General features: G+C 38.5%; 1 protein-coding gene across 3 annotated transcripts in view; it reads left to right on the plus strand.

The window, feature by feature from the left end:
* Nucleotides 1–22,824, plus strand: part of ZFPM2 (zinc finger protein, FOG family member 2) — a 308,548-nt gene that overhangs the window by 272,570 nt on the left and 13,154 nt on the right. For 2 of the 3 annotated variants that reach the window (XM_039706304.1, XM_039706305.1), the window contains one exon: nucleotides 21,984–22,190. In XM_039706304.1, the coding sequence (XP_039562238.1) occupies nucleotides 21,984–22,190 (207 nt within the window). Of the gene's footprint in view, nucleotides 1–18,025; nucleotides 18,347–21,983; nucleotides 22,191–22,824 lie in introns of those variants that run through there. The other variant, XM_039706306.1, reaches the window with a different exon arrangement.

The raw sequence follows: 22,824 nt of genomic DNA on the forward strand, positions 1-22,824 counted from the left end.
CTTGAGAAAGTCCAAGGAAAAGACCACCCCCCCCCCCCCTCGTTGCACCAGGGTATTTTTTATCTTTCTAAAGAGTAGCACAAAGACTATAAAGAGAAGTCATTTTCCTATGAAGAGTATCAGACAGCAGGAGTGCTTCTGAGTTGTGCTTTACCAGAACCATTAGTAAAGGAGACCCTTCAAAAACATTTGTGAGGAATGATAATAAGCAGGATTGTATTTAATTCTTGAAAGTATTAAGTCTTAAAAATAATTTCATATTTGAAAAGAAAATGTTGTAAAAAGACAATTTTCATCTGACATTTGACGTTCAAATTAGGTTATTAATGGTGATTAGGCTGTGATAGTAAATGACAAGGATATATATTTCCTTCAGCAAGCACAAAACAGCAAACAGTAATGCTGCAGTGTGAGTACAGGCACCCAGACAGGGTGCCTAGAGATCACAAAGCCAACCAAAGGTTTTAATTATCATATATATCAATGCAATATTCCTAACAGTTGGGTTGCTACCCAGAGCATCTTTCTGCAGAAGATTGATCACTGCCATATTTTAGAGTCTTTCCTTCATCACTTGCATTTTGATGGCACCTATATCATGTTAAAACTGGCATATCTCCTTTTTAGCAGGCACAATTCCACCTAACAGATGGCCATGATGATAGACATGCCAAAGAACCAGTATGTGTATCAAGTTTGATTATTAGGCATGAAATTCCTATCCAAGAACGTTTGAGTGGCATTCTGCACCAATTGTCTGAACCTATTGGTATGGGTTGAAACAAATGCTGTTTCTCTAAAGTCAAGGGATGTGTTAACTATAAAGTGGGGAGTTGAGGACTATGTAATTTAAGGTCTTGGTAAAATGGAAGTAAAGGCCATTGCTTCTGGATCACTCACTCTACTCTAGTAAGATTCAATCACAAAGCAAATTGTTAACTTCTACTGCCTATCCAATGGCACAATTTAATGTTTCGGGTGTATTTCCTAGTAAATAGTTGTTCTTTTTCAAACGACATTTTAGCTGGTCTGCATAGATCTCACTGCACCACAGACAGTGCAAAAATCTGCTGAAAGGAGAGCTGAATCATAGACAGTTGGAACACCAAGCACAGGCTTATGAAAGCTGAATTGTCCATCTCCCAACAGAGACTCCTGTTGTCGTAGGGTATGTTACTCTGTACCTATTTTCCACTACAGTACAAAACTGTCACATATTTCATAATAAATACCTCACTTTAAAATAGCAGACACTGTAATGACAGGATAAATATTTTAACAGGTTTAAACGAAAATTATTATGTTGTGAAAAGATTGTATTACCAAGGTACCCACTCTTAATTGTGCTAGAGGAAAATATGAATCATGGGTGTCCAAAAAGGCATCTAATATTCAAATGTTTTCCCTTTGAAAGAAATCACTGTGATGCATAAATAAAATCTCAGAATCAAATTTTTAAACTAGAATTTCTGTTAAATATATCTACTTATATTTAGTGGTATTTTATTACCTTTCACATTCGGGATTGATTTTTAAATTTTTTTTCTTTGACATATATTTTTACTAAATTGCTGCTAAGGCATCGACATGGATTTCTTTCATATATTTCTTCACTTTTTTGTGCTTGTGTTTTGCATTTTAAATGCAGAAGAAAGGGTATCAAAGGCTGTAACTAGGTGGAATTCACAGAGTTTCAAAATGGGACTTTGTCATTAATTTTCCATTTGAAATCAAAACATGTAATCTTGCCTACAGATGTCTATCCATTATTTATATTGGTTTATCATGGTATAGCAATACCAGACATTTATTTGACTGGTCTAGTGGGCAATCAAATGCAGTTTTTTTGATGAGGCAGTAGTAATTATGATTTAACCTTTCTGATTCAAAGTCATCAATGCACTTCACAATGCTTTGTGGATGCATTAAGCCATAAATTACAGTTGTGGAGTCTATGCTATACTGATTGAGGTTAGCAGATTGTTCCCCTAAGTTCTCACTCCCTGGCAGGTGTGTAAAGGCACCAGGTAACCCAACCATTACTGTCCTTTTCAAGCTAGTACTGCAGACCCATGACCTGTGACTGCTGAACAAATTTAAGATATGTCATTTGCAAATTGTGTAAAAAATGTTGAGCAAAAGTAGTCCAAAAATATTTTCTTAATTATTATAAACACATGCCTGACAAAAGACTAGAATTATGTTCAGGGAGATTTTATTTCTTTTGAGTTTTTCTTCCTCAGAATAATTTCTATATTTATTATTATTATAAGGACACAGCTCAATAAGAGGATTGAAATAAGTTAGAGATTGGCTTACTTTTGCAGTGGCAAATTGAAATTGAACTTCATGACTCTACCCTGTGCCTTTTGCAGAAGGAAATAAAACCTGCAAGAGTATACATTCCCATTGCTACTCTTGCCACCATTTTTCTCTAAGGAATGTGAGGAGGATGTTAGAATATGTGCATAAAGAGCTCATTCACTGCCCAGAGCTGGCCCAGTCTGGTGGCTGGCACTGCCTGCTTTCAGGGTTGCCCAGTGTGCTATGGGAATATCTCACTGGAAAGGACTTTTCATCCCTAATTCTCTCTTGCTGTGGCCAGTACCCATCTTTTTTAGAGGCATTCTTGGGTCGTTGAAGTTTTTTGGGTTTTTTTTTCAAAAAAAAGCCTTGATTTTTAGCATGTGTGTCTCTCTTAAGTATTTTCTTCACTGACAAGTTCTGTAATGCACCATGGTTAAATGGAGGTGCACTAATTTCATTGAGAAATCCAGAGAAACCAATGTTGAAATGAGACAAGAGATCCTATTCCATTTTTCCATACTATATCTTAAACAGTGAAAATAGAGATTTAGAATTATTATTAGGTATTATTTGACAAATTTTTTTAAAGGGACTATTTTGTTGCAAGATTTGCAGGATGGATGTTGATGACAGATGGAGTTTTTGCCTTCCTTTTTTTTTTCAAATAAAAGAGCAGTTAAATAGAAGCTAGGTCAGTCAGATAATTTATCTGATAAGCAATGTTTCTTGTTTCATGGTAATTCTTTAAGACCAGTGTGCTTAGTTGAGCATAATTTTTCATCATGAAGTGTTAGAGTCAGAAATGTGAACAAATACTAAATACTTATCTATCAGTGGCATTTCTAAGATCAACATATCCACTTTCCATGTCTTTACGAAGTTAATTTTGTGCTCTGTCTCTTCCTTGTGAAATTACAATTTACATTTTGATTCACCATAAAATTTAGTTCAAACTTTTCCTACTATTTCATTTTAGAGATCCGTCTGCTTTTATTTAACAGATGTCCTTTGATCTCAAGGAGACAATTGCTGTTTTACTACTTTAATGAAGCTTGTATTATTATAGGCAAAATGAATATTAGACCAAATGGTAGTAGAAATCCCAGAGGGAAACGTGCTTCTCTGTCTGGATCTTGGAAAAGCAAAGTAATTCATTTTACTCACTGATTATATTCAATAAACCCATATTCCCTGTTCTTATTTATTTTTCTTTTTTTTTTTACTATTATGAGACAGTTTCTGTTCGTGAGATTCAAGGTCCTAGTCACAATTCTTTTGTCACAAGTGACACATTGGACAGTTCTTAAGTGTTACGGAGAAGAGATTATCTGTTAAAGGAGGTAGGAGTTAAAAATGACTATTTATACTTTTAAGTAGCTAATGCCCATTTCTTACCTGTGCTTTCCACAGACATCAGTCTGGATCATATTTCAATGCCTTTTAGACCCTTATTTCCTAGAAACTAGGAGGGATCAGATTTAAAAGTGACATTTCATAAAGGAAACAGCAGGGGATGGACACACATGGAGAATAGAAAGAAACAGAAGATAAAGGTACTTGAAGTCAAAAATTAGTTACACATTTGAGAAAGAAGGGATGCAGAAAACACAAATTACAGGAATTTTAGCAGCACAGATAATGTCCCCTTTCCCTAACATGACATGGCAGTAAGTGACCACAAAACATGGGATTTATTAATAGCTTTGATAATTTTTTTTGTTCTTTTGACTATTTTTCCACCTATGCAATCTACTTTAGACACAGACTCAACTTTGGGAACAGTACTGATGGTTGCAGCACACTGCTGGGATGAAGGTTTAATTCCGAAGTATCTTTGGGCATTACATCACTGTAGAAAAATGCAGATACTGCAACTGAGCATGTTGTAAGGACACTCTAAGCTCTGCTGCTAGATGTCATCATAGGGAAAGAAGGCTGCTCAAAAAAAGGTCATAGTTTGACTAGAGCAGTGGCAATTATCTCAGTACAAATCGATTTGACAGCCAGAAAGATACTGGCTCTTAGGCAGATGTGCAAACCTGAGTAGCTTCACCTGTCTGACTTCTGACCCTGTTCCACACTTGAATCTTGAAGCAACACAAAAGATAGGGAAAGGGGAACTCCTCAATCAGCACTAAGGAGTGGGAAAGAAACATAATAATTAGTGCTTTTTAAATTATTACTAAGCAAAACTGAATCACCTCAGAATACAAAAAACTTTCAAGAGTTAAATCTTTCTTAAAGAGAACTGGTAGCCCTAGGAATCAAAATGTGGCCAGGACTGGTGATGATGTGGCCCACCTGAACTATTTCGCTTCTGGATACAATGTGGAATTCTTTACAGTACAGGTAAAATAACTTGGAAACATTTGGTGCCTGTAAGCAGAAAATATAAATATTTTGTCAATTCTTAGTGAAAGGTATACTTTTATTTTTGGTAGAATAAAATTCTGATGCATTTCTTGTAAACTTATGTAATAGACCAAATAGGAGCTATGAACAAAGATTTCAAGTGATGAGCTGTCCCATGCCTGTTTACAAGTCAGGATTTCATTTTACATAGAGTTCTCTATAGCAACTTTTTAAAATTTAAATTAGAAACATGGCCAGCAATGCATGCAAAATGTTCATTCATTGTAGTAAACTACAAAAATATTGCTTTTATGCAATGAGAATGCCATTGTAGAATTTTAAAAGGCATAGAAATAAAAGACTCTGGATTGGAGTGATTTAAACAAACTCACTAGGATATAGTAGATGATTAAAATACAATCTATAATTACATTACACTGGTATCAGGTAAGGATAAAAGCCTATAAATACACTGGGGTCAGGGTAAGCATAAAAAATGAAACAGTTATTTGAATAATCTGAGATCAAGTTGCAGTAATTAAAAATGAATGTATTATTCAAATGAAGGAATTAGGTTACAACACTCCTCATATGAAAATATTATTGTGACAGACTGAAATAAGTTGGAAGTGATTTCGATAAAAAATTGGGGCAAGAAATATAATGATTTACATTGGGGAAAAAGTAGACAATTATGCGGATGAGAGTATTTGCAGCTCCTCCTTCAAATCCCTCATCAAAACTCATACCTTTCAGCTGGCCTCCAGGAATTATCCACTACCCTAGCCTATTTCTGGACATTGCTCTTTCAGATACACAGATCAATCCACTAAAAATTAAACGTGCTGTAGCTAAGGATTGTACATGTACTCACAAAGGAATTAATGGGATCTGCACCCACTAGCAGGCATATTGCTTAATCTACCCCACACATAGCTGTTTATCCATTTTCATTGCCATTACCCAGGTCATTTCTGTAATTTGTCTCCTGTTTTTTCTTTGTCATCTCCTGTCAGTTTGGAGGCCAAAGTCTACACATAAGACTGACACAAAATGGTGTTATTTATGTAAATAGTTGATGGCCACTTGCAGATTAAGTACTTGTTATTATAAATAAAGGTTCTTGAAATCTGACCTTTCTATGGCAAGCTCCTTGGGGCAGGAACCTGTCTGGAGGTGCCTTGAATATGTAAACCAAGGTTATTTAATTATTAATAATAATTAATAATGAAAGAATACAGAAAGAGACTTGGTGGTTTTTTTCAGGTAATAGCTTTCATATTCTTTATATTAATTAGCTTTTACAAATGTGCTTTGAGAGCCCTCTTGGAGCAGCTCTTTGCCATTGCCTGTAGCAGGACAGTTGAGAGCTGCTCTGCAGGTGCCCATATGCCCATCAGAGGACACATCTGAAACTCTCACAGATAGGTGATTGATTGCACATCAGAAGTCAGAGCAAGATCAGGAGTAGATTTCTTAATTTTTGCTCAGTGAATGCTGCCTGAAATTCTCCTCAAATTCTCCTTTCTAGCACCTGCAAAGTCTATTGAGAGATAATTTAGCTCACTTAAAATATGACCAGCTATGCCCTTTTAAATCCTCAGTTGATATTTTTATTATCATGCGGTATATTTAAGCCTCTCATTCTTACCTGTTAAATCCTTCATACTTTCCTACTCTCTTTCTCTCTTTTGTCTTCCCCTCAAAATGCTGTGTTCGCTTTCCCCAAGAAGTTGGTGTTTGTTCATTTTATATCTTTTTCTTCTGCAAGGACTTAGGAATAGGTTGTTCATGCTGCAGCTTCTTTCTGGTACTGTCAACTCTTTTCTTTAAATTTGCACTCAAATATATTATTTTGATTGTCTCATATACCATTTCCATTTCCATCTATTTATTAGATATAGATTAGATATCTGAGTAATATTTAAAAGGTATGCAATTTTGCATCGGGTCTTCAGACCAAGAAACTGAATAGTCTTGAATGACCTGTCAAACCAGTCAGATGAAGCTTTAAAAAAAGAAAATAGTTACAGCTATTTCCATTTCTCCAGCATTATCCACTCTTCACCTGTCTGTGCAGTTAATTCAGCTAATAGTACCATGAACAGGTAAATGAGCAGCGAGAGAAAATGTTAATTCAGATTCAGAGAGATGACTTGTGTAGAACTATCCTGAATTGATAAATGAAGGATGCAAGGCACAGTATCTCACACACAGTTTGCACATCTTTGGTAGTGCCACTAAGTAATGCTTGGACCAGCTGCAGTGTACCTGTACAACGAAGTCTCCAACTTTATAAATAACTGTCTTTTTAGGGGAATATCATCCCAGCAGACTGATCACAGTGAAGGCTTGAGAGAATTCTTGTAATGGCCATCAAGTCAGATAGTTGCACATGTACATATGTGCTACAGTGTATATGTTACCTGACTCGCTTATAGATTGAAAATTATCAGTTACTATTTTATCAGTTTGTACTTAATGAAAACTGAGAATGTGGGGTGGAGTACAGGGCTGCAAGTAGATGGGAAAGAAAATGAGAAAAGAGAATTAAACAGGAAGAAGCTACCAACTGAGAAACCCCTAGCTAAAAAGACTTAAACACAGAATAAGAAGCTGCAGTGGAAGACATTTTATATTGTTATATCAAACAGTATTTCCATGGACTGGGGAAATGGGTCTAAACTGTCTCTCCTACACATGGGCAATATTTTCCATTATGAAGATAGACACTAAATCCTGTTTCCACTTCCAGGGCATAGAGAGCATTGATTTTTCCGGTGTCTTAATAAAGAAGTATGAGGACACATTTTTTGAAATAGGATAGTATAGGATCATCTGCTCAGAACCAAGAAGAAACACATTAAGGGAGAGACTAATGGAGCATTTTAGTGATTCTGAGTTATAGATGCAGATGGCTGTCCATGTGAGTGCTAACTTTTAGCAAAACAAAAAGATATGAGACAGTGAAGCATCTCCAGCAGGTTGTGGATATTGTGAGGTTCACTGCTTGTAAACTGGCTGGCGTTCAAGAGACTGTGTTTGGGTCTCAGTCATATGTAGGTTAGGCAATGATGAACTACATTTTTCCATGGTGCCAGATTGCATTCCATTCCCATACCCCAGAGAGATTCCAAGTTGTTCATTATACTTTGTCCTGGTTAAAAAGGAAGAGAGGTAGTAGATAACATTTAGTGTCCAATAGGACTGGCCAGGGAAGTGCAGCCATGGGCTCATCGTGGGAGTGGGGAGGGGTGGCCCTGGGAACAGCCTTATCAGCAGGGTAGATTTCCAAGCAGACACCGAGGCTTGATAGGTAATTGCTGCCAGTTCTTTCATTCTGCTTTGTAAAAATTTCTATTCCCAGGAGCATCCCAAACATTTAATAGAACTTTTCTTTAATCTCGGTGACCCCTTTACTTAAGAGTAGCCTCATACCATTCCTCTTAAGATTTTGTGCAGTTCTAAGGGGCCAGCCAGGACACAGGGGTTCATGCCAGCACTACGGGGCTAGCAGAATTTCACCTCGGTGTGTAATCCCTTCTCCTCCAAAAGCCAGATAGTTCTTCAGGGATCACTGCATGCTTGACATCAAATTTCTTCATTACTCTCATGAGACAGAGATAAGTGTTCAAAGGTTTCCACAAACTTTTAACATCAGGATTCCCACGTGTTTCCATGGGAGTCACGCACCCTGGAATGCTGTTTTTGCTCAGCAACAGAAATATTATGAAGTGGCTGATGTTGGGTAGTTTCCAGCCCTGGCTGCATCTTTTCACTCTCCAGTTTGCGGGGGAGTGATTTAGGTAGAAATAAGGACCTGTGTGGTTGTAGATGAGCAGAGGTGATTTCCATGAACGCCTTTTAGGCAGGGGCAGAGAGACATCACCCTGTGCTGCCTTTGCCCTCTGGCTGCAGGTCTGGGGTGCCAGGCCAGAGCAGGGGGTGACACAGTCCAACACTGCTGTGTCACAGCCTCAGCGTGCTCAAAAACCGACCCTCCCGAGGGCTTCAGCATCCACAGCAGCCTGCCCAGCTGCGGAGGTGGCAGCAGCCACCTTCGTGCGGATGTGCCAGCACAGCCTGGGTTCCTTGTCCCCAAAGTTTTGGTGGGAGCGGAGGGGCACAGGGGTGGGGGCGCAGGGCCGCGCCCCACTGGGGAGGGATGCTGCCCGGGAGAAGGGAAGCACTCCCTAAACAGCTCCTGAAGTGAGCAGACAGCATTGTAATCGATATTGTCCTCTTTGCGCGTCCATCCTGCAGCTCGTTTAAAATATCACCCGGGTACCGTCGGCGCGGCCGCCCGTGAGGGAACACGTCTCCGCCACGGGAGCGACAGCCGCGCTCTCTGTCGTGACAGGAGCGGCCGGCGCGGGTGTGGGAGCGGGTTTAATCAGCCCCGCGGCGTTATCAGCGCCGGGGCCATGTGCAGCCTTGTGGAAAATTAAATAAATAAGCGGGCCCGCCGCGGCCCCACAGCGGCACCTGCGGGCCGCGGGCAGCGCGGCAGGCGCGCCTGGGGAGCTCGCACAACTTCGCGTGGCAACCTAAGGAAATTTTTAACTCCAGCTTCGTGTTTTCCAATATTTTCTCTTTTCCCCCCTACCGTTTGTAAAAAAGTTAGTGTTGCACAAGTCTTTTTGAAACGGTGACTCTTCTAACTTTATAGCGTAGCTCAGCATGATCATGCTGAGGATCTCAGCTGACCAAGTTAATTAACATTTGTAATTCTCCGCTGTGAGGGTGGTGAGGCATTGGCACGTGCTGCCCAGACTCGTTGTGGATGCCCCATCCCTGGAAACACTCAAGGCCAGGCTGGGTGGGACTCTGAGCATTCTGGTCTATGGCAGGGGTTTGGAACTGGATGATCTTTAAGGTCCCTTCCAACCCAAGCCATTTTATGATTAAATACTTTTTTTGATGAGTTTGAACAACAGAGGTTTGAAAGACGGTTTTCATCACTATGTTTTAGTGTTAAACAAAAATTTTTCTTTACAGAATTAAAAAAGGAATTTCATATGCACACTGTTTTTCACTTTTCCCTCTGTTTCACCCCATTTGGGTTCTGTCCCAGTACTGTGGATAGAAACTGAGGTATGATGTCCTGGTTCAGCCAGCATTTTCAAAAGTACATGTATTTATCTACACATAAAATTACTTTCGTTTACAAGCATAATTGTCTTGAGTGGAATGTATCTTAACAACAAAGTCCATAGGTCCCAATCCAACCCAAAGGTGGTTTGATTTCTTTTTGCAGTTCTAGAGGGTGGGGTGATGAAGGCAACACTGGGTCAGACAAAGGTGCTATGAGGTAGGCAAGGATTATCAGTGGGGGAAATGAGATGCTTCTGTGAGCATGGGTGACAGGACTGTCCTTTAATTTCTTGCATTTCAATGCAATTGGCAGGAAGAACCTTCCTCTTTTGCTTTTAGATGCCCAGCTTCCTCCCAGTGATGACATGTTTTTCGTACACATAAAAAGCCTCACTTCAGCTAAGTAGATCATTCTGGTCTGAATCTGGAGAGCCAGTGAGGAATCAAGTTGCATTTAAAACATCAGTGCATTTTGTACAGTTATTTCTGGAGAGGTAAGCTGATCATCGGTCTCTGGTCACAGCCTTGCACTCAGACCAGAGGGTGGCTGAGAGTGCAGATTGCAGAAATATTTGGTCAAGTGCATTGCACTATATCATAGTGCAATTCTCTGTTAAATTCAATTTTTCATGCAGACACATCTTGAGGGGCTGCTGTTCTCTGTGCGGTATCAGTTCTGTTTTCTCCCTTCATACTTGAATATTTTAGACATTTAACAAAGTGATTCTTCCCTTGGGATGTATGAGCTTTAGAGCATCGGTATTTATTAATTTTGAACTTTTTCTAAACACTACCTCCTTTCTCAGGACTAAGGCTGTCAGTAGTTAGAAAATAAAAGCATGTAAATTCACTTAATTTTCAGACATCCTCTCAAAAAGATAGGCAAAACACTCTTAAGGGTGACCTGTAGAAGTCCAGGGAGCCTGCAGAATGCCTCAGACCCTGGCAGACTCCCCCTAGGGAGCCAGTATGCTTTAACTGGCTTCCCATTGAAGCAGCTGTAAGAACTGAATACATAAGAAAGAAAGGTAATGAAAACTGACAAGTTGAAAAGAAATTGAGAGTTTAATCTGTAAAGTTGTGCTTGAGGGGGCTTCCATCATGATATTCCTATGGAGTAGCAAAAAGAGAAAAAAATTAGGAAACTGCAGAGTATGATGAATTTACATAATTTTTTCTTGCACCAGGCTATATTTATTAATTTCTTTTCTGCCACTTTACTGCACCTCTTTGCTTCTTAAAAAGAGAAAATGAAGTATACAAAACCTGGCAATCATAATGAATGTGTGAAATGCTCACAGATTATTTATAAGCATGCAAGTTATGTAGTTGTTGGAGATTCTCTCCCTTCTGCTCCTGCTTGGTGATGAAGAATGGTATTTTAATAGGCAGATGGTAAAGACAATTACAGTTTGGGGCTCAGCTGGGAGTTACATCAGTTTATTGCAAATTATTAGTTGATAAATGCTTTTGTTTACAAGCAAAGTCTTAAGCAGCTTTGTAATCAGTTTATCAGCTGCAAACTGAATTTTGACAGCTTGCCTTTGGGTATACAGTCACTTTTTTCCTGGCCATTTAGAAATCATGCTGACCAAGCAGGCACAATGGTAGCACCTATGCACCTGTATGATGCTCAGTAAACTGGCATTTTTTATTAAGCCTGTTTTGGAAGAAGTCATCAAGTGCAGAATCCTCCTCAATTGTTAATCTGTTTTAGAGTGTACAGCCAGAATCTTAACAATTTGCTCATTTTTTTTTATTTTTTTAAGTTCCAGTGTAACCAGAAGTAGCTCAGTCTTTGCTTTCTGCTGTTAACAGCTTCTTACTAGATGAACTAACTGGGAGACTGGTGGTGGCTTACAATTCTTGTTTACCTTGGACACCATGTATAGCTTTGATCACTGAGAATTTTCAGTCAATTTACTTCTAGCTCCTACTTTAAAAGGCAGAACTGGGATTTAACTCCTTTTGAGGAAATCTGGGGTATTGGTGTGGGGTTTTGTGTGTGGGTAGTGGTGGGTTTTTTAATGAAGTACTTTTTAAATAGAGAAGCCTGAGTTAGATGCTTATTATAGCTTCTATGGTGTTTACATTTTAGAACGTGCTAAACATGCAAATCTACTTTTATTTAGTTGCTTGTTTAGTAAGAGAGACACAGATTTGTCACAGTCTTGTTTCCACTGCAGCCAGTGTAAATGGCTTAAGTGGGAGCGAGACTTTATGGAATCAGTAAGTGCCACTTTTCTTCCATCGTTGTTACAGCTGAGGTGAACTTCAGTTCCTGAACTTGAGCCTGTGAGCTGAAAGTTAACACAAGTAAAGGTCCGAGATAACTCACGATAATAGCAACTGTTTTCTCTGGGTTACAGTGCACATAACGAAATGCTCCAGCTTCTGTTCATTATAAAAGCTGGCTTTTGTTTCTCACAAAGCCGTGAGCCCTTTCTGGAGCATGGCCCCTGTATTGAATAAGCAGGCAGATCTCATAACCAATGTTTCTTACTTTAATTTTACCATTATAGAACTTTCCTATTTTTCTTTATATTTATTGTGTTGCTTTCCTTTACAAATACAACCTATCACTACAGCTCCTTCTATATAATCCTTCCTTCCACTCAGGTGCCTTTGCCATTCACTCTGCATTTGCCCAGGGGCAAGAAATGAGCCCTACAGTAGCAGGTGCAAGACAGTAGAAAATCCATTGATAAGATGAAGTGTACTCTGCTTTTCCTGCAAGAGGTGCCATTAAACCATATCTATTGTCTCATTTAATCACCTCCTTTTTTCATACACTCCAGCCTCACAAAATAACTCTGAAAAGACAATCCACAGGCATGATTGTGTTTGTAAGGCTACAAAAGGTCACCTTACAGCTGTGCTGTTATGGAAGCAGGGATTGTGGGAATGTGTGTGTCCAAAGCCCTGCTTCAGAGTAGTTGGTTTCAGTGGTGCATTTTCTCTTTCTGTGAAACCTGGTGCATCCACAAAAGCTGCGGGGAGCAGTGGGCGTCACCTGGGAATGTCTCCTGGGAAGCTCTATGGAGAGTGCCCATTCAGTGGTCCTGTAAAAAGTAAAAAGGGAGATGAGTGTGCTCTGACAGTAAGTTCAAGCTCCTTTGCAGAGGTGGTGGGAATGCAACATGGGCAACGTCAGCAAGGGTTTATCTAGTTTTTTCAAGCTGTTTATTATTTTCTCTCTGAAATCTTCATAAATTCTAAAATAACACCCCAGTGAGACCTAATTCAAATGTAAAAAAAGGCACAGCACTCAATTCAAAACAATAGAATTTAAAAAGAAAAGAGGAGGGGAAAAAAAGGAAGAAATCACTAAACTTGGGAAACAGCTTCTTCAACTTCCTTGTTTGAGTTTATGCTGAATTAAGGAAATAGAACAGGGTTAGCATTTGTGGCAGGCTTTAATTTCAACCTCTGAGAAGCAGACTTAACTTCTTGTGATGTGGGAGGATATTACAGTTTTCAGCTTCATTTCATAAGTATTGCCATTTGTGCCAAACATTTAATAGTTTTACGCTGTGGACTGTCGTCCACCAGGAGCTGATATCACCTAAGAGTTTTTAGAGCCATCTAATAGAAAGATATGTATTCATTCTGATTAGCCCAGGATTTGAACGAGGGTCCCAGAAGAGATATATAAGCCTCTTAAATGCATAGAACTTCTAAGGATATGGGTTTAACTGTCTCCCCCTGTGGTAAATAAGCTGTGACAGCTCTATCAGGGGGGAAAATGGCAAATAAAATTACCACATTATTTTCCTGTGAATATTTTCGGATCACTAATCTATTTTGCCTCTTTACCTATTAGAAATCTGTTGAGTGTTACGTGCAGACATTTAATTGGAGGAAACACATAAATATCCTCAAACAAACATAATGCAGGCATACAACAGTGTTAAAAACAAGAGGTCAAAATCTGTTCCTTGCACTCCTCACTCTTCAGAAACACTGTGCTTTATTTGGGGTTCAGCTGAGGAAGGTTTTTTGCAGTGTGAATTTGAGAGTTGCTGCCATAAGATGGTGGTGTTAGTAATAGTTGTACTGCAGCAAGGGAAAGATCAACCCCTGACACTCGCACTGAGATGCCAAGTTTAGGAATTCTCTCCCCTAGGACTGGCGAGTTCCTTTCATATTATTCTTTTCCTCTTTATCAGCTATATAATGCCTGACAGTTTTAACCATAAAATCATCTATTCAGATGAAGACACTGTCAGCTGTCAGCATATGACTAAGCTGAAGTCAGACCCGAAGCTCAGGTGACTCACATGAAGGAGCAAGAGCTATATTCCTAAGGAGTGTTTTCTTCCCTGTTTCTGGTCAGAAAGCTTATATTTCTAAATACAGAGGTTTAATTTGGCTAGAGCCATTAAGCTGAGTATTTTTCTGTTGTATTGCTTCTGGAAAATATCACTGCAGTTTTTTCATTTTGTCTTTTGTTCAGTGAGCCAAAAATTGAGAAGGCTTCATATTCTATGCTGAACACAAAGGTAATAGTAAAAGTGGCAACAGAACTGGTTTGTCCCGTATATTGGTCTAATTTTTTACAAGATAATAGATTTTCCATTTATTGCAGGCTTATGATATTCAGTGGGTAGTTAAAATTAAAGGTCAAATATATTTTGGCGATCTCCTTTGATCAGTAAACAGTGAAAAATTATAGAAGAAGCTAGGAAATCATCTCAATAATGTAGCACTAAAGCTGGTTTTGGTGAGAGTTTGAGTAGTCTGAATTTGCAGGCTTGATTTTTGAGACACTTCACAGAGAAACAGCTGGAACCCCAACATTAAAGTGCATTAATAGCAAAAATGCTGTGCAGAGTACATATTTTGTGTACGCATGTGAAAAACGCTAAGAATTATTTAGCAAGTGGAAAGACTGTTCACAAAATGCCTTTGATTTATTGCTGTATACACCACAGATCCGTATCATATATTCCTACATTATTTTATTCAAAAACTTGTATGAACCATGAGTTGGCATGTTGTAGAATACTGAAAAGGCATTAATCAACCCAAATAAACAAGTACATAGATCTATCTAACAACTATGAAGTAGTTAATAAATTTTTAGCAATTTTATTACAGAAAAAAGGTCTAAAAGAGTAGTGCTTAATTATCTGGACTCCTCTGTGCTGGGCTGTCTTTTGATTGTATTAATGAAGCAGCTGGCCCATTGTTTCTCTTTAATTCCTCTATTGTTTTAAGAATATGTCACAGCTCTTTATTCTTTTATCAGGTGCTGTGCAGGAGGATTCACACAATAACTCATATTCCTACTGTATTTGCCAATGCACAAAGAAACCTCCAAAGCATTTTTCAAAGAAGGGGCACACATAATTTATAAGTTCTGTTCCTTGTACCACTCTACTGTCAAAAATTTCAACAGTATTGGATTTGAATGAATTATAATTTTTTTATTAAACAATGTGTCCACATATAGATATATGTACTTTGTTCATGTCAAAAATTAGAGATCTTCCCAATAAATTGTGCTGTACTGAAATGGCATTCAATATGCTGAGTCGTCACAACCCCATGGGTGAGAAGCAGAAGGAACCCAAATACGAAGATCCCATCCTATTGTGATGTGCAAATTTTCCATAAATGCTTAACCTGTGGAACAAAGGAGGAAAGAAAATAAATTAGCTCCAACCCACATTACCATTACTGAAAAGCACAATTTTTTGCAAGTTGGAATGTTTTATTGGGAGAGGAAGGTTTAATTCAGTTGATGGTGCCTGGAAGTTGCTAAGAGCAACAGTCTGTTGTTTAAATAAATTCTGATAGTCTTTTGACCCTTCTTGCAAAAAGATGTGTGTACAGGAAATGGGCTATTATGTTGTTGCAGCAACGCAATCAAGTCCAGTAAGCTCAAATTTTACTACACAAAAGTAATACTTCGGAATTAACTGGCACTGAAAGCTGCTTTTAATAGAAATTCCCATTGATTTCCTAAACTTCTGTGAAAGGTGTGTGGCATTTCTGGGTCAAAAAAACAAGACTCAGATAGTTTAGTAAGGAAAATCAACTGATACTAAAGACAGAGAAACTGGAATTTGCTTTTAAATATATGCTTATATGTCATTATGCTTCTCAGTCCATGAAATTCCATGTACTCAGTGGAAATGCTGGTTTGAGCTACTTGCTCTCTTAAGGTACTTTTCCTAAAAGCAACAATATGAATCACAAGGATTAATGGTTTCATCCATTTTGAAACTTTTTCCTGGTGGAGTTAGGTGAGTCTGACCTTATATATAATCTCTTTTCATACTGTGATCCACAGATTCCAAATTATCATTCCTTAAGACCTGCAAAACATAAGTGGAGGGAAAAAATAAAAATAAAAATAAAAATAAGCAGCAGCCCACCATCACAAGGCTCACTGTACAGGATTCTGTATTTTCCCTGGAAGTGGTATAGCATTCTAGGGTTCTGAGGATCAAAATGAGTGAAGGGCCATTTAGTTAAATTTTCAGAGTAAATTTCTTGTTTCAAATAGAATAGTAGAGGTCCCTTTGTTTAAAAAATGTTTCCAATGTAGGAGAAAAAAAGGAAGGGCTGTTGAAAAAAAAATTTCTTTTTCTATTTTAGATGTCTGTCCTACATAAAATAAAGTTTTGAATTAGCATGCTATCTATCACCGTTTTACTCCTTATTCTGAATACAGAAGATAGTGTATTACTGTATCTAAGTATGATTTAATTGGTTCAATTTACTATATATTTTTTATACTAAGTGTGATTCCATATCTTGATGAGTCCAGATGTAGTTATGCTTCTGGTTTACAGCATCCCATTGCTTGCATTTTATTATTTTTACAAAGCAAATGTCTATCAATCATAGAGATAAATTAGAAAAAACTGTGCAAACATGACACATCGCTAAGATTTTTTCAGCATGCTATGTAATTATTAACCTGATTTTTTGCCATTGAGGGAAGCCGTGAATTACAGATAGCATGGATGAAGTTAAATGCTTTTATTTGAGATACATTTTCCTATACAGTTTTCTATAGGTATGACCATACAATATAATTGAAGCTTTGTCAGCCCTGTAGCCTAGCAACAGATAATACTGTTAGGTTACTGAATTGCTCCTGGTTGACAAGTAGGGAGTATTTTTGTGTTTATCATGTTTGCTAATGATGGGATCCTTTCCAAAAGGCTTGTCTTAATCTTAATTAGAGTTTATCAGCAGAGGTCTGCATGACATTGTGCAGACACTGATTTCATAAATAATAAAAAGTGCAAGTGAAAAATTTGGCAGGAGAAGAAGATATTTAAGACCACTGATTCTTGTAAGAGCACCATGAATTTCCAAAATGTAATCAAGTTTGAACTGTGACTCTATTCTTTATTATCGAAACTTGCAGTACACTCCACTGCAGTTTTGACAGCAATTATGAGTATGATTTATAAGCTTCCTGTTAGGAACCAGATCTGTTTGCACAAGAATCTTGATCATAAACATTACAAAGAACAGTAAGTCCACAGTTTTTCAGGGACATCAGGACCTTACTCTTTCATTTTCATAGAAAGTTTTTGGTTTGGGTTGGGTTTTATCATTTGTAATTAAGGGTGTTGGTGTTTTTATAAAGCAGCAGAAATATTTGCAGTGAAAGATGCAGACAAAGAGAACCCTGAAATAACCTTCCTATTTGGTGGATGTTCTGAAGGAATCAGATAATTGCTTCAGTGTCTGATGTCTTTTGGTAAAGAACTCATGCCAATGCAACTGGAGTGTAATTTTTTGCTCTAGTTTGCACACCATGATATTCTTTAGCTTTCCTGTCTTCTGGTGATTAAACAAATGAGCACTTTTAATTCCTTGAATTCTGAACAACAAGAAGAGTTCAAATAAATACACAGTGTTTACAGATATTTTTATTCTTTTCTTCTTCTTGACATGTGTGTGTTATATATCACATAAATATGTTTGATTTAGCCATAGATATAAAACAATACATTACATGCTCGAGACGCTTATCTTCGATTCCACAGAACCATAATTACCGTTTGCGAGAAAACAGCCTCCCAGTGTTACAAAGCCTGCTGCTGAATTAAAACCTCCTTTCTGCCCTGGCACAAGAGTAAGACTTTTATTACTACTTTACCAGGCAAAACCCGTAAGACCCCTTTCAGTGTACGTGGTTGTGATGGTGAGGAAATATAGTCAGAGGATGCTCGAAACTTCCCCTGCATCCTCTGCATGAGGCACACACGCTTTTCCTTGCTATTGTCTCTGACGGGCAATAAGATTTGTCCAAAGATAACAACACCAGGTGGGAATTGCCCTAAGATAAGAACGCCGGGTGGGAATTGCAGGAGGAACTGTCTGGACTGCTCGCATAATGAATGCGTTCCAGAGATGGGGGAGCTGTGATGGTTGCGATTGACTTTAGTACACATCGGCCTGAAAAAGGGTATAAAGTGCTGGAGACTGGGCCACCTGGGCAAAGCGCTCTCCCAAGGCTGCGGGCAGTTTCCGTACGAGTTCCGGGCCTCCTTCCCCCGCCCCTGTCAGGAACTCCTGCAGGGTACGTCCAGCCCGAAGATAGGGAACACTCCGTCCAGAATGGGTGAGTAAAAGCCGGAGTAAAAAACATACGGAGATAAAATCCTATAGCAGCAAAAGGGATGCTTTTTTGCTTTGCATTTGGTAAGGCCAAAGACTGTAACCCTGTATGTTTCTAGCTGAACCTGTTTATATTATAATCCTTTAAACTTGCTTGTATTATATACTGTGTTGACAATATTTAGACTGTATGTGAGCAATAAATATAATTGTCATGCACATAATCAGCTTGTGCCTGACTAAGAATCTTCTCTCTGCTATGGCAGAATGGGTGACCAATGTATTCATTATGGACAAGAAGAGGCCCAAAATCTACCATTGCTTTCTGATCAAATTATATAACCATGATAATTTCAGAGGCACTCATCCCTGTTAAAACATCTGTTCATCCTTTCCGTTCCTCTGATGCCTGTGTCATCTTAGAACTGAGAAACCTTGCCTGGTAAAGCTTTGTAGAACAATTTCACTCCTGTAAGTTATTTCTGAGAAGAGGAACAGTTGGTTAAAAAAAATCTAGCCAGCTTAATCAGAACTTCATCTCATGTAAATAATAGTCCTTCAGATTTCTTTATGAAATCTTCGTGCCTTTGCAAATATTTCTTGCAAACATCTTCCTATCTCCTTCTAATTGCCACTCGTTCTTGGCTATGGCTTCTGTATTATCCCTTTGAAAACCTGTTGTTAACTCTGCTCTGTCCTTAATGAAAAAGCTGTTGTGCTCCTGAGAGAATGCTGTCTATATGTCAGTTGTGTCTTAGCCTGAAGAAATGTTTGTGGGAAGAAAATTTTTCCTGATTTTTAGCTGCCACCTGTAAGGAAGCTCTTATCCCTGCCAGAGGTGTCTAGACAGGGTAGTAATTCATATGATAGTCACGACTGGAACTTCCTATTAAATTTGGAAGCCTCTGTCGGGTTCTCTGCACTTGACAGTACTTTTTCTGTCACTCTTGACTGACTTGTGCTCGTTGCTTGACTGTGCAGTAGAAGTCTCAAGAAGACTTCTCTTCCGCAGTCTTCCTGCTGTGCATGAAGGTCAACATGTTTGCATTCACTGCATTAAGGGGAATAAAGTTGTTTTCGTCTTTCAAAACAGCAACTCTTGCCTTACTCTGTGCAGGCAAGAGTAGAAGGGGACAAGTGGGGACCGCACCATGTCCTGTCTCAATGACTGACTTGCTGCAAAGGTGCTGAGCTGCATTTCCAATAGCTGGAAGAATGCATCTTTTGGGAGTTCATCTATGGATTTCACTTAACACAATATCATATTCTGATGAAAACATGGATGTGTATGTCATGATTACTTAAATGCCTCATTTTCTATAGACTGGGATGAGACAAAACAAAATAACAATGTCCTTCTTGGATCTGAATCCTGCTGAACTGAAGATTTGTTTTCATATGCAGGAATGGATTTAACTTCCCTAATTCTGATTTTCTTTATTAAGCCAAACTAGAAACTGTTGTGCTTCCAAAGCTGTCACACATCCCACCAGGCTGTGCTTGCCGTAGGTGTGACAGTTTGCAGGAGCTGGGTGGAGCAGGCAGCCGGGGTCACTGCTCCCTTCAGCTGTCTGAGTTTAATCTGCTGCTGGACATGAGTCAACGCCCTGAGGAGCTCCAACACCAGGAGCCTGACTCAGCCTTTTAGCTGATCCAGACCAAGTGCAGCTGGAGACACAGTAATCACTTGTTTCCCCCCCCAGTCAAGATGTTTGCTGGGATAGAAAAAGTCTCAGTTGGTTATTCTGCAGTGACTCATTTTTATTAAGAGATCCAGTGAATAATAAAGTCTAGAAAGAGCTCTTATTCTGTATTAAAATATACTAAAACATGTTGGTTGATTATTACGCCTTCTGTATATAAATAAGATAGAAGTGCATATTAATAATGGAAATTAACTGTGTGATGTTTGCGTCAAAAGTACCCAATTTCAGGATCTCAAATTGCAGTGTGTGTTCCATGTATTTTCATCTACAAGACTAGTTAAGTACACTTTAGGAATTTAGCCTGTTTCTCTCTGGAAGAGGTTTTCTCCCAGTTTAGCTCTGAAGCTTCTGTATATTTACTAGTTATATCAGGCAATTTGTCAGATTGTGCTCTTCAATTTTTTTTTAATTCCTGCTCAGGTGTTGGGATTGGGCATTTGTAGAAATTTTTGGTGCTGTCATCATTTTTCATCTTCGTACTCTCTAGAGGAAATTATTCAGATTTGCACCATTTAATGGTGTAATCTTGGAGACCAGTAAATCTTGGTGTGCTTTGGTCCCCTCACAGTAAATTGTTGGTAAACTTTGTAGCACCTTCAACTGCTGTATTACCGAAGGGTGAATACAAAGACATTTTTCTGCTTTGAAACTCCTACACCACTTTGAGGTCTGGAAGCTTAGTGTATTTTGCCACTGAAATACACTGTCACTGATGCTTTTTTGTTTGCTCATCTTTGAAAGCTAATAGACTGGTTTAATTAATTGTCCAAGATTTCTCTAAAACAATGTCCTAATTCTTCCATTTAGCTGTGGCATATCATACACTGTTGTTATCTCCTCTACCAGATTTTTGCAACAAGTTGTTTTAAAACTATAATCTCGTTGAAGGGAAAAAAATGAAGTGCAGTTGAAAAGGCAGTTATGCCGAAAGATAAACACAGCAATATTACTTATCAAAACGAGTACAGTTTTTGCTTGCCTAATGAATGCAACATATAGCTTTCTCTATATATACAAAACCTGAGGAAAAAAAAAGCTTTATAACATATAAAGTATGCAACATTATTTCAGGCATAACTGTATTGGATATGTATCTAGGCCTGAGAGTGTAGATAACACAATATAAGTGCTTTGCCTGTCTAAACATGTTAAATAAATGAGCATTCACTATCTCATTCAAATACATTAGTAGATGTACTCGCATAGTTAATTTTCTTTTTAATGCACTACACGTGACATTTGCAGCACAGAGCTATAGTGTATCTTACTGTTTGATGAAAGTTCTTCCACTTCCCCTCCTTCCCCCCCCCCCCCCCTTTTAAACAAACCTTTATTTGAATAAGCCTTTATGAAACAGATCTTTGGCATATCTTCTTTTCAGGAAGTTCAGTCAGTGTAAGCAGAGATAAAGCAGTCATGTTACGAAGAATATTACATAAGGGAAGATTTTTTAGAGAAAGAGGGTGACAAACATAAGGGAGGGGAAGAACGCCCTTAAGAGGAAATCTGATTTCTTTCTTGCAGCTGTTTGGTTTTACTGAGCTGTGATTTGCTATTCAAAATAAAACAAGCTTGGAGTTAAGAAAAATTTACAGGAACTTTGGTGAAAATGATAATGAGAGAAGTGCTGCATAAGTTATTTTCACCTATATCTTGATTTTCATAATGCTGGCTTTTTAGGAGACAAAATGAAAAATTAAAATAATTATTCATGCTGCAAATAGTTAGGAAAATGGTCCCCAAATTGTTTTTTTTATACATGAAAGTTCCTATGTTGGTAGAAGGAAGACAGGAAAAGTAAAAATTGTATGCCTCTTTACCTTAAATAAGCCATCGAAATTTTAAGAAAATGAGAACTGTGAAGACAGTACTCATGCTGTCAGTTCTGGAATTTTATATTGTCAATTAAATCGTTCTGCTTTTTGTTTCCTGCAGGAGGGCAGCTTTGGTGTACCACGACCAAGGCCATCTCAGAGGGTGAAGAGCTGGTTGCCTTTGTAGTGGATTTCGACTCAAGGCTGCAAGCTGCCAGTCAGATGACTCTGACAGAAGGCATGTACCCCGCCCGCCTGCTGGACTCCATACAGCTGCTCCCGCAGCAAGCTGCCATGGCATCTATTTTGCCTACAGCTATTGTGAACAGTAAGTGAGGAACTCTGTTCTCTGGTGGATTTTTAAAACAACTGTACTCTAAGGCACATGTGAAAAGCTAATGCAGCAATGGTGAATTCATGACCGCAGAAACCACACCACAGCTCAAAGCCTGCTTTTGTTCCCCCATCATCTCAGATAAAAAGAGCAGGAAGAGCAGTCTGGCAAGAGCCTCACCCAGAGTACCTGCCCTCGTGTGGAGGTTCTGAGATCTGTTCCCAGAGGCAATTGGATTAGAAACTGTTAAAAAAAGTAGATTAGATAAATCGGCTAGCTCTCAAAGTCCAGTCTCTGCTGCTCAAGTAAGCTTGTTGCTTACCACTGCAGTTTCTGGTAATAATTTGTGATACTCAGAAAAAGAAAAGAAACACATCGTTTCAGTGACTGTTTCGAAATGCAGCAGAAATCATGCCTTAGAGCAGCCCTGATTTATTGTAACATCTCCACTCGATGTGGTGAACCAAGAATGTTTTTACATCTTCTGGTCATCAATGGGCTCTATCATGGATAAAATGCTGTATGCATTCAAATGTTGTCTTTAGAGAGGAGGGACATGAGTGTTCCTGTACTGGAAAAATTCAGCTCAAATCAAAGTTTACATTTTTAATGCAAAAGTTTACCAGCT

This window comes from Passer montanus, unplaced genomic scaffold (assembly GCF_014805655.1).
Source record: "Passer montanus isolate IOZ18808 unplaced genomic scaffold, ASM1480565v1 scaffold19, whole genome shotgun sequence".
NCBI lineage: Eukaryota > Metazoa > Chordata > Aves > Passeriformes > Passeridae > Passer > Passer montanus.